Source organism: Nymphaea colorata, chromosome 7 (assembly GCF_008831285.2).
Source record: "Nymphaea colorata isolate Beijing-Zhang1983 chromosome 7, ASM883128v2, whole genome shotgun sequence".
Lineage (NCBI taxonomy): Eukaryota > Viridiplantae > Streptophyta > Magnoliopsida > Nymphaeales > Nymphaeaceae > Nymphaea > Nymphaea colorata.
The window spans coordinates 5930380-5942288 of record NC_045144.1 but is presented as its reverse complement, the minus strand read 5'-3'; the positions used below and the strand labels follow the sequence as shown (position 1 = coordinate 5942288).

The 11909-nt window shown below is 36.6% G+C and overlaps 1 protein-coding gene across 1 annotated transcript; it reads left to right on the top strand.

Moving 5' to 3' along the window:
* The first annotated feature begins 5366 nt into the window (after positions 1-5366).
* On the top strand, positions 5367-11885 carry LOC116258015 (protein FATTY ACID EXPORT 2, chloroplastic-like). Its single transcript, XM_031635072.2, has 3 exons — positions 5367-6017; positions 11261-11395; positions 11506-11885. Exons 1-3 carry the CDS (start codon positions 5507-5509, stop codon positions 11646-11648), a joined length of 789 nt encoding a protein of 262 aa, XP_031490932.1. The 5' UTR covers positions 5367-5506; the 3' UTR covers positions 11649-11885.
* The last annotated feature ends 24 nt before the right edge of the window (positions 11886-11909 follow it).

The following is an 11909-nucleotide window of genomic DNA, read 5'->3' as shown; positions in this document are numbered from 1 at the left end:
CTTATGATAGATGAAATAATTATTTTTTTTCATGCTTATATGAGAATATTTTGAGTATTGTTTTCTAAAAAAATTTCAAAAGTAAAAACCATTTTCAATGAGGCCTTGGAGACTTAACATATGCTCTTGCATAAGCCTAAGTTCCTCTCTAACCTACAAAAAAAAATCAAAGTAAAAAGTGCTTCAAGTTATCCATTGATATTAACTTTTCATATATATATATATATATATATATATATATATATATATATATATATATATATATATATATATATATATTCCATTTTTTCTCTTTAAAACCTTTTTTTTTTCTCTCTCTCTCATTTAAAATCTTCTCTTATAAGTTTTCTTACACACACACACATATATCTTTTTGTTAAAATATTTCTTTCTTTCTCTCTCTCTCTCTCTCTCTCTCTCTCACACACACACACATACACATATATATATATATATATATATATCATTTTTTCTAAAATCACTTTCTCTTTCATTTTCTTTCTTTTATTCATATAAATATCTCTTTTCTAGGGCCTAAAATTTTAATTTTCATTTATAAACTTCATTAAGATCAAAACTCAAGTAATGATCAAATGTTGAAATCATGCTTGGTAGTCTACAACCTCATTCCAATTTCAAAAACTTTTATTTCTTTGCAAGAATATTTATGATAAAATGATAGAAAATATATAAGCAAGTGTAAGAAACTTAGACATATGTGATTGTAGGAATGCCCTTAAATTGAATGTCATGATATGAATGAATAGTTTCTTTCAATCGTATGTAATCAATGCATTCAAACGTTCGCGTTCACTTTAAGAATGACCACATGCACTTTTCTAAGAAAACTTAAGCATGATGAGATAAAACTCTAGCTATGTAATAACCGAATATAGCAAAATCTTGAACTTACTTAAAATCTTAAGAAAACACTAAATTGATTTTAAAAAAAATCTTCAAATATGCGCACATTAGTTTCAAAATGATATTTACAAAGATTTTTTAATTTGAAAATCTTTGAAAATGGCTTAATCTCTCAAATGATACTTCAAAATTTTCTCATTCAAAAGACTTTGAGATGTCAACTTTTAAAATTATTTTCAAGCACCACATCACATCACATTTGGATGTTCAAGTAAAAACGAAATGCATAAAGAATAAATATAACTTTTGGATTAGTTACCCATGGTAAAGACACCGAAATAGCCAATCCAAGGGTGAGTCCCTTCCTCTCACTTTTCAAACGAAAATTTTATTTTTCTAAAACACTACAAAAACAGTTTTGGGATGCAAACAATGGGCGTCTGTGGTGAGTCTGCTAGAGGAAGCAACAACTATTCTCTCTCTCAATATATGTAGGGGAGAATCCAAGAGAGGTCGATGAGCAACAACAGTTTGAGCTACTACGCATTAGGGATGATCTATTGGAGACAAACATAAGTGTGTTGAGGATGAGCTACAAGAGCAGGAGGAAGACAACTGCAGTGAAGCTGTGGAGGAAGTGACGCAGTTCTTGATTGACACACTCATGCAGCGCTAACATGCAGAAATTTCGTCTCAAAAATTTATGGAAATCCTTTCAAAGGGCACATTTTTCATTCCATTGTTGGTTTGTCATCCTTCACCCACCCATCTTCTTCTCTTTCTTTCCTCATATATTTGTCCTTTATTCCCCCTTTGTGGGTTGTTTTGCAAGAAACAAGCTTATGGGTGGTACTTTTGTGCACCTATGAGGTCTCTAGGCATTTCCCAAGCAAGGAAATTGTCAACCATCTTCTTCTTCACCATCACATTCCACCATATCACATATTGCTGGTTGTGTAGGAGTAAATCTTGGAGAGAGGCGGATATGGGAAGCTTCAATTCTCAGGTCAAAAACTTCAGCCAGTACATAATATACTTTAGGTTTTCATATGCTAGATCTGCTCTAGTTTTGGCAATGTTCTTTTCTACTTTTTCAGCATATTGATATTTTTTTCTCCTTGATTCGTGGTAGTTTATGACTTTATTTTATGATTCACATTAGGATTTTGTTATTTTAGCATGTTAAGGTGTTATTTAACATCTTATATTACATTTAATTCAGAAAAAAAAACTCAATTTGTTCTATTGATTTGGCATTAAAGCTACATTTTTTATTTAGGTCTCAAAAAATATGTGGACCCCATTTAGAAGGATGATCTCCCTAGGATTCTATAGGTCTGCTGCCACCTCTAGTGGACTTCACTTCATTTTAGATCCATTTCCCTGCATTGAACTTTTATTTTCATATAGTTATAATCTAATTTCATTTAGGATTATCTTAATTTAATTCCATCTCATTGCACTTATCTTACATGTCATTTCATATGATTGAGTTGCATTTCATTTAATTATTAATTTGCATCACATATTTAATTTAGGGTTTCACTTCATTTACTTCAAGCAGGACCTACTCCAGGCTCATGTGTCACTGTCACCCTTGGCCTCTCACTTTGGAATACTATTAGTGCTGATTAGAGTTCACTTTAGTAAACTATAGTGCCAGAAGTGGCTGTTTTGCGCATTATTGGCTCTCTTTTAAACTGTAATTTTATTATATTTGAACTCATCATTTTGTGTATAAATTATCTGAGTTGTCAAAATTGATTTCATTCTTTTCATCATGAGTCACATGAGTTGAGACCAAGTTTCACTTTATTTAGTCTTCTTCAGGCCTATTTTTTAAAGGTTTCTCCAATCCTATTTTCATAGATTAATTCAAAACTTGTAACTATTTTGTGACAAATTGTTATTATATGAACACTCATATCTTGAGATCTAGGATGAATTGTTGGTTCAATAAAAAGAGTCTTATTGTCGGTCTTTTTTGTTCAATTTGAACATTTTTTTCCTTTGAAAGTCTCTGTTTTTAGAAGCATGTGAGGAAACCATTTCAACATTATATTGGGGGCATTTTAGGAATTTTCTTACATAATTTATTTTCTATTATGCTTATGTCATTTTTGGAATCCATATAGTTTTGTTTTGGGGTCGAATATTCCTCCAACAGATTTAAGTTGTTTGATTTGTTAAATTTTATTTGATGCATGTTCTTCCCATAGTTTTCAGTTTAGATAGTTAAAATATAGCAAAATAAGGTTTAGCTTTTATTAATTTTATTTGTTTTAGTAATTTTATTTTTTTGCGTCTTTTTTATAGGTCCTTTGCAATGCTTCCATAGTCTTGCAGATATGTTGGTATGGAGATGAATATTTAACTTAACACGCTTTTTGTATGTTGAAACAAGTCCTATGGGTTGTTTGTTACGAGGCATATTGTGCAATTGTGTTATGAATCTAGCGCAAATATTGAATTATATTTATCAACTACTCAAACAAGTGTTCTGCGAATTTGCCCTAATATTAGAAGCAGATTCATGAAATAGTCACCTCGTGTTTCTCATGCCAAACGGCCTCTAAGGTTCATCCCTTAAGTGGCAAAACTAGCTTTTGGATTCAACAAACAACACTTATGTACAGTTCTTCTATTGACTACACAAGTAAGAAAAAATATAATAAGAGGTACACAAACTCCTTAACGGTATCTAACATGGCCAACAACAATGGTTGATGTTTGTCAACATTAGACCACTCAGACAAGTAAAAGAGTAGAGAACCACATGCACTGGTTGATTCAACAGTTCCACAAGCTCGTGTTTCACCAAAAAAAAAAAAAAAAACCTACAACCAAAAAGATAAACAAAATTGAATGTTGTAAAGATAAACGAAATTGAATGTTGGGTATTATAAGAAAAGTGCATCCTAAACTTGATGGACAATTTGGAAACTTAAAATTCAAATGACCCATATGTACACTCAAACCCATATTTTTATGCCCAAGCTTGAATAAGCAAAGGGACTCCTCTCATCCCATGGTGCACCTCAATTCTAGAACACAAGTTCCTGTCAATAGAAAGAGAACACAGAGGACGTTTAGTTTGTGATCTTGAAAGATGAGAACAATGATGTCCTTGTCCGTCTATCCGGGGTTAATCAGGCCAGTGATTCTCTTTTGGGGTGTTTGATTTGTTTGGGTAAGGAACATAGGGTCCCATTGTCCAATAGACTTGAGGACCAAAAACGGCAAACTAAGTGACAAGCGAACAACCGAACGACCAACTACACCAGAAACAACGAAGAAGAAAATGACAACCTAACCATCCACTCACCAGTTTTGAATAAAATCCAGGGTGGAACCCAAATGAGAAGAAACAGTCACCCCGCAATAGATTCACTCAAAACAAACTGCACATGAACACTGCAATGTGATTTGCACTCATTGTTCATAAAAAAAATTCATAGATCAAAAAGAGAGAGAGCAAAAAAACTTATAGACAAAGAACATTTTGAAATTGGCAGGCAGCTGAACGTTGTTGGACGACTAAATATTTAAAGTTTGTTACTATAAACATAATGAACGTCTTTAAGGCCATCATAAATAGTTGCTCATGCTTATGCACATAGTGCTTTTAGTGATAGTTGTTAAATATGTTCTCGATCGTTATCATTTGGTAGCCGGCTGATTTCAGCTATACATATCAAACTAAAAACTAAAAAGTAAAGATTCTATCAAATTTAGAATAGGACTCACTAGAAATCACTTCTAAGGCCTTTTTCTGGCTGGTTAAGTGGGAGAAAGAGGAATGGTGGTGGAAGATTAAAGGGTTCTCAAGCTTTCTGTCTATCCAAACAGGCTTAATGAAAATGAAATAAAAACACTTCTAAGGCCACAGCCGATAACCTAGGCCAGGCTTGGCTTGACTACCCAAAACTTGAGCTTGCCTCAATTAATATTTAAAAATATATAATTACATATAAAAACAATAAAATGCTATTAAATATAAATTATCGAGCCGCGTTGGACAGCCCAACACCAAATTTTTGAGATGAGACCCTGACCCGAGTCGCGTCGAGTATTCAAGCTGGTGCCCAAGCTTAATTTCGAGTATTGCGGCATGTTCTATGGTTTACATCAACAGGACAATTTTAACTAGGGCTGGGTAGCGGGCCGGCTGATAATAAGTTGGGCTGGGGCCGAGCTGTTGACCATCGTTGCGATTATAATATGTATGTATATATATTTATATAATGTAAAAAATATAATACAATATAAACATGTTCAATTATAATAAAATACATATATATTTTAAATAAAATAATATTATAAACAGGCGGCTGACCTAACTTGTCCTGCCAGCCGGACGCCCACGTTGACGGACTGGGCTCGGACACGAGTCGAGCCGCCGCAGTGTCCACTCGACATTTCGGATGGTGCGGACAAGACTGTCCGCGGACAAGACTGTTCATGTTCCATAGTCCACTCTCGCCAAGAGTGGCCTGGAGGGCCTCCTCCATTGAGCGAGAATACTCCGTTCTGGTAACGGCCGGTCGCTGTCTTCGAGAAGTTTGTGTCCGTGTGAATCTCCTCCATATGCGTTCAATTCCTATGTGCGCTATATGTTTGCCGGCTTCCTCCTCCAACTAAAATGGCACTTCCCGTCGTCCTGCAGTCGTCTGGCCTTGCAGGAGCTCGCCTCTCTACTCCGATCTATCGCCTGCCGAGGAGAGGCCCTTCTCTTCTCCTCATTAAGCCTAAGCATCTGCTTTTGAGGCGGCCGTCGTCATCATCGTGCTTGCTTGGTTTCCCCATACGTTCCCGTGCTTCAGGGCGGACGGTGGTAGTTGTCGCGCAGTTGGAGGAGAGACAGTTCGAGAGTGTCGGTGCTGCTTCCGGAGCACAGGAGCCGGTGCCCTTGGTCGTTGAATCCTTTAGTTCGAGGGAGTTGGAGGTGAAGAATTCGGGCGGGGAGGAAATCAGCCTGGAAGGAGGAAGCGGCACCGGAGGCATTGAAGGTGGGTTTGGTGGAGGTGGCGACGGCGGAAACAACAACGATAACAACGACAAGGACAATTCCGGTGAAGGCGAAAACCAGGAGAATAACAAGAAGATGTCAATGTCTCAAAAGCTGACATTAGGGTACGCTGCCCTGGTTGGAGGTATCGGATCTTTCGCTGACCTTCCATTTTATTTTCCCTTTTTCATGTGATCTGGGGGAATCAATGATCCAATGCTCTTCCTTGGGCTGTCCCGCGTTTGTTTCAGTGCTGATGATGACGTTATTGTCTTGAGTTTACTTTCGGTGAGGGTTTCTGTTCGTTGTCTTGCACTATTTGCATCATTGGGCAATGGTTTTCTTGTACAACCTAGAGTTTAAGTTTCCTGACCAATTTTTTTGCCAGTTTTTTTGCAATGATGTCTGCAGTTTGTTTCTCTGTGCCGAAAAATCTCCCGCAGGCCGCAGCTCCCCATCTTCTATTTGTGGTTCTAATGTACTGCGAATCAATCTCTATTTCTTTGGGCCATTTTGAAGGATATGAGTAGTTATTCTTTGCAGATATCGGTTAGTAATTTTCTATTCTACGATGGGCTGGATCTGAAATTGACATAAAGATATATAACGTTGTGATTCCCAAGGCTATCTGTCTGAAGAGTTCAATTTCCTTTCCTTTCTGTCGGAAATAAACTGTGATCTCTGGTTAGTTACGGAAGACACTTTATTCTCACACGAAGACTTTGGAAGATCATACCACTATACTTCCAAAGATGGAATTAGGCATGCTTTTTCATTATATCTTTTTTTTATATTCGATATTGAGCATTAACATGCCAAGGTTGATGTGCATTTGTGTTGACATGTGTATCAGGGCCTTTGTTCGTGCTAAGTCGTTCAATGTTACATTGATTTTTTGTGAAATCTAGGTTTTTTTAATCAGTTCGCATTCACTTTTTTCTTGTCATTTTCGATTCAGTTTCTTTTTTTGCATATGACCTATGACACCGTTCATATTGGGTTTCATTGATACCGCTTGGGGTATGAGGGTGACTAGTCAGCCTCTTGAGCTTAATAGCCAAATTTTGTTGAAGAGCTTGAACTTTGATGAACACATACCATTAGGTTTGGGTGATTGAATTGGAAAAAGAAATAATTCAACCTCCTCAACAAATGCCTTGGCACTAGCCTCTTCAGTAATTGCACCCCTGAAGTTCTTTGCAGTTTTATGCTTTGTGGTCATTAGACTTATCCAATTGGAGTATCCCCACCTCTCAAAATTTCTCTTAACCTTAAATGTACTTTCATTTGTCAGAGCAGGTAGTCGTTCCTCTTGAAGTGCGAGATCCAGATCCATGTATCCCTCTTTCTATAATTTGAAGTTTGAGCCATTTAGCTCGGGGATGAAATTTATATTTTCTGATATGACAAAAGCAGAAGTATTAACTGTGCAATAAACAACAGATAATCACGTGCTCACAGTCAATATGCATGTTCACATGCAATGACTCATAAATGAACAAAAATAATGGTTAATACTCATCACAAGATGTGCATGGCAAAATAGATATTTCATCTTTGGAAAGGAACACCATCTGAAATTGGTACTCTTGCTCGTCAACAATCAAATGCTAGCAATTAAGTTTGTCAAACAATGAGCTTCTCTGGGTGGAAGTTTTACAATTGTCATGTACTCATTGCTTAGCATGCCTAAATTCATCTAAGTAGTAATTTTCCTTTTCGTTGGCTATTACTTGCATGAATATCAATCATGCAAACATCTAAAGACAAGTTTATCCATACAAGAGAAGGACCACTTTTGAAAACATATTACATGAATCTGCTTGTTCATGAAACATTGGACAAAGCAAAAGAATGGCGAAGCTGAATTCATATCCCAAATTTTCATATATATACATGCATACCTTCCACTTGGACAAAACACATGTAAAATGTATTGAATTCTAATCGAAATCTTCATATATCTACACACATAATGGAAAAATAATGGACAAAATACTTGTTAAAATATCAGGGCGTCTCCATGCATGCTACGCTGGCATGGTCTCGTCAATTGCAAACGTAAAGATATATAAGGTAGTGGTCTCTAAGGCCATATGTATAAAAAATAAAAAGTAGAACTTTTGAAAAATTTTCCACCAGAGCCTATTCAAATTCCCAAAATTTTTACAAGGGATAAGTTGAAAATTTTCAAGATATTTACATGTAGCCTTTTTTTTTTTAAAATTTCAGGAGGGGCCATGGCCCTTGGCCTCCTGGCTCTGCCCTTGTAGACAAGCTTGGGAAGACTCATCCTCAGGACCTCATCTTCTTGCGTATATCCTTTTCATTATTATCCCTAGCAAAAGTGCTGCTGCTAGATGGGAGACCTTTGAAATGGCTTAGGCACCTAGGGTGGCAAAAAAAAAAAAGTCAAATATTGTGACAAAGGGCTATACAATATTTAGATAGAACTAGACATGTTTGGAATACAATAGTTAATGTTGTTGAGTCAAAACAAACTAACAAAAACTGCATTAGACATTGCACATACAAAAATCAAAAGCTAAAACCAATGCTATGAACTATGAAGTGCATGTCTTAACTCTTAAGTTTTAACCTGTATTGGTTAGGGCAATAGATACTTACTGTAACGTATCGTAATTGGAATCATATTTTTTTTTATGTTAAAAATTCAAAATAAGCAAAAAATAGAGAAAATTATGAAAAATTAGAAAAAATCTAGGAAATACATTATCCATAAAAAACTTCACACATAGATATAGGCTTATAGTGAATAACATTCATCAATTTAATGTAACATAATCATAATGTCATACGTAATAGCATATTAGAAATAAGTTTAAGGTCATATATGTCATGACATGAAAGTCTTCAATACAAATAAAAAATGAAAGTTATGAGACATCATCTATTCATCATGCATCATCTAATTAAAGTACTTGCAAATAATTTTCAGCTGATCATTTTCCTCACCCTTGTGCACCATCGTCGTGCAAGTTTATTTGAAATTTTGAAGCCATATCTTCACAAAACAGTAGAAATCTATGGTGATCTTCAAAAACGATAGGGTACTATTTGCTCCCCCAGAATCAAGTTTCTGGAATGCTAATTTCAGAAACTTGGTTCTGGAATTGGTGGAATGGGAATCACAATGCCATTTTCCAAAATGACATTGTGTTTGCTAATTGTAGATGGGGATTCCTGGATTCAGAATTCTGCGTTTGATGAACTGGAAACCTGATGCCTGAATACCTTTCCTGTGTTTGGACTTTAGAGATTGGGTTAGGGATGTTGGAACCATTTCCAACCATTGAAGAGGCAGCAGTTGACAAAAATTAAAAGGGGATGTATCGATCAAAGGATGAACATGTCAAAATGCTTGTTAAAACTGGTGAGCTTATAATCATAGAAAGCAGCTCCACCATACAGACTTGGGCCTTAGTTTTCAGTGTCACATGAGAAACCCTAGCAGGGTACTATACATTGCAAATGTTAGCATAAAAAGCTTTTCAATAGATTCACAAACTAAATCTCAACAAACAAAATCATGTTCAAATATGATTTTGTCCAATTAAAGAGAAGAAAAACCGGTAAACAAAAAGCCCAGTCTCTAAGCAATAATGGCCAAACTATTTATGCTTGCTCTCTCATTCCACCCCTATGGTAGGAATTTGGATTCCAGAATCGGGATCCCTGGTTTTGCCCTAAAATGTCTTAAAAACTAATCCCTGTTTGCTCCAAATTGGGATGGAACTCAAATTTACCCATTTTTTTGCTACAGTTGCATTCAGAGGGGACAAACATGGCCTAGAAATGTACAGTAATCTTCCAAAAGAATAGAAATCTATGATGAAAGTGAGAGAATTTATATCTTTTGTGAAGGAAACTGGAAAACCCTCTTTCTTCAATCATAAAATTGATCTCCTAGTTCAAATCTTCCTTCAAGCCTTCTTTTTTTTTGTTTCCCTCAAAGGAACAAGGTCCCCCTTCATTCAACTTGTAAGAGTGCACAAAGAGGTCTCCAATACCCCCATATTGTCCTGTAACTAGAAACGAGCGTATTGTATCAATTTCCCCTGTAGCTAGCTACAATATGCATCATAGGATATGCCTCTGTATCATAGGATACAACATTGACTAAAGCATTAAGTGGAAAATTAAACAGTATATATATATATATATATGTGTGTGTGTGTGTGTGTGTGTGTGTGTGTGTGTGTCTGTGTGTGTGTGTGTATATATAATGTATACACACATACGTGTGGAAGGTGGAGAAGAAATGTTTTATATACCATATCAAAAATTATATCATCATATGTGTGGTGTGGGTATATATATATATCTACACACACACACACACACACACGTGTAGAAGGTGGAGAAGAAGAAACAGGAGGATAAAAATGAAGAAGAATAATGGAAAATGAGAAGAAAGAAAAGAGGAAGTACAAGAAAAAGAAAGCAAGATACGGCAGGAGATCAAGGAGTTGGAAGAAGGAACAAAAAGGTATTAGGGGACGAAGCACGAGAAAATAAAGATGATGAACACTGGAAGAAAAGAACCAAAGCCGGAGAAAGTAAGAGGAGGAGGTGGGGGAAATAAGGAAAAAAGGAAGAAGAAGGAAAAAGTAAGAAGAAAAACAAGAGAGAGGATGAGAATGAACAAAAAGGAAGTGTACTTGGTGGAAGAGAACAGTGTCAGCAACTGGAGCAGCAATATGGGGTGATGGAGGGGAACAGGTAAGCAACAGCAGCGGAGGAGAGAGAATGAGGATGCATACTGTTTTTTCAGGAAAAAAAAAACCTCTTTGTAAAATGACTGGCACCTGGGTGGTGGCTTACTGAAAATGACTGCCTCCCAGCATCCACTCACACCATTAACTATGCAGCTAGAACAATTGCTCTTCTTATTTTCTTTGTCTCCAACACCTTAGCAGACAGAGGAGTAGAGGAGTAGTCTCCTCATAGGTGACTTCTTTGGTAGAGGATGGATATAGTAAGGTCTTGGACTAGATGCGTGGGACACTAGATGCACTAAGGATGAAGTGGGTAGGGCTAGTTTATAGACGGCCTTGCCATTGACCTGGATTGCTTTGGAAGGACGACATAAATGAGGAAATTGTTTGGACTAATATTGGTCAAGTAGTGACCTTTGTTTCCTATACAATTTCTTAAGGACTGTATCTTCAACATCTCTCCCTTCTATTATGATCATATATCTGCTTCATAATACTTTGAGCTTGGCATGCGCACAAACCCACCCACCCGCACACCAATAAGTCATTGAGTTTGGGACAGAAACATGAGGGCATGTGAAACTTTGGGTGCACCTTTCAATCATTCCATATTTAGAACATATGTTTGAATGATTAATGTTGCTGACAGCTGGTGGAGTTGCGGGGTTTCTCAAAAGAGGGAGCAAGACATCACTTGCTGCAGGTGGTGTGTCAGCCTTGCTTCTTTTTTACGTGTACACGCAGCTTCCAACGAATCCAGTTTTTGCCTCATCTGTGGGACTTGGTACTGTCATTCTCAATCTTTTGATGTCTCATCTCTAGGATGAATTTAATTTAGAGTGATCTTTATGGACCTTTTTTCTGAAAGCAAAGTTCATTTTCCTATGGTTGTAGGCGTGTCTGCCGCACTTCTGGGAGTAATGGGTTCTCGCTTCAAAAAATCAGGGAAGATGTTTCCCGCAGGTGTTGTATCTATTGTTTCTTTCATAATGACTGGTGGTTATATCCACGGGATATTGCGCAGTATGCATGCATAAACTTAAGAAACATATGCCTTGTGGCATTTTTGATGTGTTAGTGCTGCTTGACTCTGAGAGGATCATATGACTTTGTTGCTAGTTCTGTAGATGTTGATGAATCTTGAACCTTCTGTAGCCTATACTACCCCTATTCTGTATGTTCTGTTGTTTCTCGAGCTTCGTGGAGTAACTTGTCTTATTGTATTGGTTAAGGACTTTCACTCTTTTTCAGATGAATGTCGAATGGAATGTCTATCTGGAGTGCAGTAATTACATGGA

What these genes read in the sequence shown, in the direction of transcription:
- LOC116258015 (XM_031635072.2), top strand. Translation starts at nt 5,507, where the DNA reads ATGGCACTTCCCGTCGTCCTGCAGTCGTCTGGCCTTGCAGGAGCTCGC. An exon ending in GTACGCTGCCCTGGTTGGAG is followed by an intron (nt 6,018 to 11,260) that starts GTATCGGATCTT and finishes TGTTGCTGACAG; the next exon opens with CTGGTGGAGTTGCGGGGTTT. An exon ending in TGCCTCATCTGTGGGACTTG is followed by an intron (nt 11,396 to 11,505) that starts GTACTGTCATTC and finishes CTATGGTTGTAG; the next exon opens with GCGTGTCTGCCGCACTTCTG.